This window comes from Verticillium alfalfae, genomic scaffold (assembly GCF_000150825.1).
Source record: "Verticillium alfalfae VaMs.102 supercont1.1 genomic scaffold, whole genome shotgun sequence".
NCBI classification, from domain to species: domain Eukaryota; kingdom Fungi; phylum Ascomycota; class Sordariomycetes; order Glomerellales; family Plectosphaerellaceae; genus Verticillium; species Verticillium alfalfae.
This window is the reverse complement of record NW_003315038.1, coordinates 3,822,109-3,826,732: the sequence shown is the minus strand read 5'-3', so window position 1 is coordinate 3,826,732 and position 4,624 is coordinate 3,822,109. Positions and strand designations below refer to the sequence as shown.

Below are 4,624 nucleotides of genomic sequence, written 5' to 3'. Positions count from 1 at the left end.
ATAGATTTTTGTATCAAACCCGGGCTATAGCCTCTTCTTAATGTCTGCCTATCTAGGCAGACCTATCTAGTTTCCAATCCTGAATACCACGTCATAAATCATGAGTTCCACACTGTGCCCTTGCTGAGACCCTCATGCTCGACTCCCAAGGAACAACTCGGTTCAGTAGTCCCGGACAGGCCAAGGAGCCTCAATCTTTGCCTTCTCAGGGTTGGTGCACTTGTCCGCCAGAGCAGCCTTGGCCTCCGGCGAGTCAAACGGCACGCAGTCCACTCCGAGGCCGCCTTCAACACCGTCGCAAATGATAACCGAGGGTCCGCCGCAGGGCGATGTGACGTTAAAGTTGACAAACTTGACATTTTCGCAGCCTGCGCCCTCAGCAGGCGAGCAACTGACGCGCGCAACAGCACGGCCACGGACGCCGGACGAGTAGCCTTCAAAATTTTCAAATAGGACGTTGGAGACCTTCATCTTGGATGGGAACTTGCGGCACGTCTCGGCATTGACGTTGAAGTAGCACGAGTCGAGGAAGATAGGCCAGTCGTCGTTGGCCGAATAGAAGTTGCGGAACGTGATGTTGTCAACGAATCCCTCGGCGACGTTCTCACCAGCCCAGACCTTGATGCGGGCGCCGTTGTTACCGTTGAGCATCCAGACATTCTCAATGACAACGTCCTTGACGATGACATACTCGCCCTCATACTGGCCGAGCGAACCGATCGACTGTCCGTGTGAGTTGTTGCAGTACATCGTGTCCACGTGAATGTCGGTGCTGTTGGTCTTGGGCGAGAAGCAGTCGTCGTCCGAATCGACCCAGACGCGGTTGATGCGAATATGATCAACGTTAAGGGAGTTGAAAAAGTCGCCGTTCTTGGGCTCGACACCGGCGCGGTTCGATTTCGCTGAGATGATTACGTCCTCGTAGAAGATATTGGTTGCTTTCAAGGTCAGCCTTTACCATTTCGCATCAGTTGGTGGAAGACGTACAATCGACGATAAAGTTGTGCCAAACGGGCGAGTTCTTCATGAGAATGCCTTCAACGTGCAGGTTGTCAATGTGCTCAGCAAAGAAAAGCACAGGGCGGAGGTAGTCATTGTCAGGGTCAAGGATCCTGCCTGTGTCAGTCTCGCGTCTACACTCAATCGAAATGAAGAACACTCACTCGGCGCCCGAGAACTCATTCCACCAGCGCTGGCCCTGTCCATCGATGGTACCCTCGCCATAGATCCTGACATCCTTGCCACCCCATTTCCAAAACATAAGCGAGCGCTGGAAAGGGTGGTAGAAGGCGTTCTTCTGCCACTTCTCAACATTGTTGGTGAACTGGATGGTGCCCTCGAGGTGGATGTGAATGTCGTTGAGGAAGGTCAGATCAAGGGGCTCATCGATGACGAAGAGCTGATCCTTGGGCAGGTAGACAGTACCACCATTATTGGCGCTCTTAATGGCATTGAGAAGATCGGCTGAGATATCGTCCTCGGCGTTCTCGGAGGCGCGAGGCGTGAAGGTCTTGCGGCAGTGGGGAGTTCGCTTCGCGACAGGATGCTTCTCTCGGAACTCTTGAACATTGCGAGGAACGCCTGCGGGAAGGTCGACAGCTACGGCGATCACCGAGGTAGCAGCCGCAAGGGCAGTAAAGAGGGCGGAGACCTTCATCTTGGGCGTGCTGTTGGACGGGGGCTTGATGGCACTGGGTCGACTTCAGCGTGATCCGACAGAGAGTCTGGCCAGGTAGAGCAGCCGAGGACTCTTCTTATACCCCGAACACGCTGCATCATGGTGTTGGCGCGATGTGTCGTCTTGGCGCTGCGTTCTGTGTGGAGATTGCTCTCAATCTGCGGTATTCTGCACCTTTGCGGTGTCGGAAACCCTTCGGAAGGCTGGTTCGGGAGCTGCCCCCGGGAAAGAGGTGATGCCAAGCATTATAAATATGTACGCAGGAGAGTAGTTCCCCGCAGTCGTGATGGCCCTGGTCATTTCCTTGTTCGCCCTGGTGCCGAGTTGGCGATGAAGATGCTGGGAAGGCTTCCTCCACTGATGGATTCGCGGTGACAGACAGACCCATTGCAGGCAAGGCGAAGCGAGGTCCCACCTATCCAGACGTGCCGTTTCTTTGTTAGCCTTGATTTGTGACAATGGCATACATCATGGTCGAGGCTATGAAGAGTGCTGGCAAGCGTGATGAATGGGGAATGTTGCTTGGAAAGGGTTGATGGTTGGCGGGATATCTATGTGGTGGAATTGGCGGGGAAGGCAATCGTAACGGAGAAATTCCCCACGATCTTTCTCCTCTTTCTTGCCCTTGCTACTCTCACCCGCCCCACTACATGATCAGACCAGCCATACTCTGTCGCAACATCACACTCTTACTGCCACCGAAGATCGTCGAGACGTACAATACCAAGACGTACTACATATACCAAGATGCCACCACTCCCGACCCAAGGCAATTCACCACGTCAGGTCTTGGCAGAGCCTCCAAGCCACCAGGCGCCACACTCGACGCCAATGCTCTAGATGCCGAGTATCCATCCTCTCTGGGCCAACAAACAGTCGCCGGAACCCTTGGACAACAGACTGCCGCCCCCCCCCCCCACCCATGGACCGCCAAGAGCCTGCCCCCGCAGTCTGCCTTTATCCTGTCGCTCTTGTTCTGGCTAGAGCCCCTCTCCATTGGCGTACCTGGCCAACGTGCCTGGCCAACGTGCCAACCCATGGCGCGCAGCTTCCGGTACGCTACCGACGAGCAGACGTAAGCTTCGTAGAGTTCATGCCTGCCAACCGCCTTGGGACCTGACAACAGTGGATGGAAAATCGTCTTCCGATGCTGCTTATCTGGATGTGGCACGCACTGGGACGCGTTGCTACTTCTTCTTGGCTTCGGGAGCCCTGGTCAGCGCCCTTGAGCGTTGCCTCTTAGGGGCACCGGCCGGCCGGACAGACCCATCGCCATGGTTCAGAGGTGATTCCGGAAAACCAAGAGATACCAATTGCGGGGTCGGCAGAAGGCGGAAAACCACGCTCTTCGCAAACACATCACCGACCGGCTGTTCGGGGCATCGTATGTAGGCGGGAATTCGAAGAAAAAAGCCAGCATGCCCTCAAGGCACTTGCATTACGTTGTCTGTCGACGCTGAAATACTTCACACCCGCACGCCCGAGTACCCAATACACCCTCTGCTTCTCGTGCGCTTCTCATCTCGTTACTGTATCAACTCGGATCATGCCGAGGCGCAGTGCCCGCCATCCACCCGAAGGTCGGCACCCGTCATGAACCGGCTACCCTCCGACAGCAGGAACACAGCCGGCGCCTTGAAGTCTTCGGGTACGCCAAGTCGGTTGAGCATGGCGCCGTGCATCCACGTCTTCTCGACCTCTGGCTCAGCCGCCAGAAGCTCGTCCGTCATTGCCGTCCGGATGTACTGTCATCGACTCGTTAGCGCGATGTAATGATAGTCAGAGAGTGAAATCTTACACCGGGCGACAACGTGTTGACTCTGATGCCGTACTGGCCCCATTCTTGCGCCAGCGAGCGGCACATCTGCTGGACAGCCGCCTTGCTCGTGTTATAGGCCGAACATGTCAGGCCCTGAAGCTGTCAGTCATCGTTTTCGCGAAGTAAGCAGACGGTCGAGCACATACCCTGTTGGCAATCTGCCCCGACATGCTCGCAATAAGCACGACGCTACCTTCTCTCTTGCGCTCCACCAAGATCCTTGCTGTCTGTTGGCTGTCACGAAAACACCAACGACGTTCACCTCTGGATCCGCTCAAAGTCGGCAACAGGATAGTCCAGCGCCGGCACCTTCTGTTGAATACCCGCACAGGCAATGGTGCCGCCAAACGGCGCGCCTCGGGCTTGCGCGGCGGCGTCAATGTCCTCAAGAACGGCACGCGTGGCGTCCTCGTCCGTCACATCGCAGCGATGATAGGAGACGTGCTGGCCACGCGCGGCGGCGAGCTTGGTCAGGTGCGCCCACTCGACAGGCGAGGGTGACTCCAGAATGTCGAGACAGGCGGGATGGCCTCCTGCCTCAAGGACGGCGAGGGCAAAAGTGATGCCGAGGCCACGACCGCCTCCTGTGATGGCGATGGTCTTGGATGACAGAGAGAATAGGTTCGTGACTGGTGTTGAGGATGCCAAGGGGTCCTTCTGTTCAGGGAGGGGATATTCTGGGGAAGCCGGTAGCGCGATGTCGCTGGTTGCCGCTGGGGGAGCCATATTGTGATTGTGTTTGCGTAAAGACTAAAGTCGAGAGCTTGTGTGTAGCTTCAGGTGCACGCTTTTACCCAAGTCGAAAATGATGGGCCAACAGATGAGAGAGTCGGGACGTTCTCGACGGGATGCAGAACGACGAACGTTGGCGTTGTTAGGCTCCCTGAAGTCATCATGTGCAAAGTGAACAGCTACTTGCCATATCCATATATGAGGGAGGGCATGGGCAAATTGGGGAAGTTCGCTTGGCCTTTCATGGCAGCTGCAATCGGCGAAAGCATGAATTCCATGCCGAGATTAACGATGAAGGTCGAAGCGCAGCTGCAAGCGCATGCAGAAACGCACAATGTATGGTCGTCCCTTGAGGCCACAGAAACTGCTGGGAATCTCGGTTCCGGACCTGGGGC

General features: G+C 56.0%; 2 protein-coding genes across 2 annotated transcripts; both read right to left on the bottom strand.

Moving 5' to 3' along the window:
* Nucleotides 1-162: 162 nt before the first annotated feature.
* On the bottom strand, nucleotides 163-1,657 carry VDBG_01164 (polygalacturonase; the record flags this gene model as incomplete). Its single annotated transcript, XM_003009435.1, has 3 exons — nucleotides 163-938; nucleotides 988-1,112; nucleotides 1,164-1,657. 3 exons carry the CDS (start codon nucleotides 1,655-1,657, stop codon nucleotides 163-165), a joined length of 1,395 nt encoding a protein of 464 aa, XP_003009481.1.
* A 1,565-nt stretch (nucleotides 1,658-3,222) lies between these two features.
* VDBG_01163 (NADP-dependent mannitol dehydrogenase) lies at nucleotides 3,223-4,223 on the bottom strand (the record flags this gene model as incomplete). Its single annotated transcript, XM_003009434.1, has 4 exons — nucleotides 3,223-3,423; nucleotides 3,477-3,590; nucleotides 3,644-3,724; nucleotides 3,807-4,223. 4 exons carry the CDS (start codon nucleotides 4,221-4,223, stop codon nucleotides 3,223-3,225), a joined length of 813 nt encoding a protein of 270 aa, XP_003009480.1.
* Between the last annotated feature and the right edge of the window lie 401 nt (nucleotides 4,224-4,624).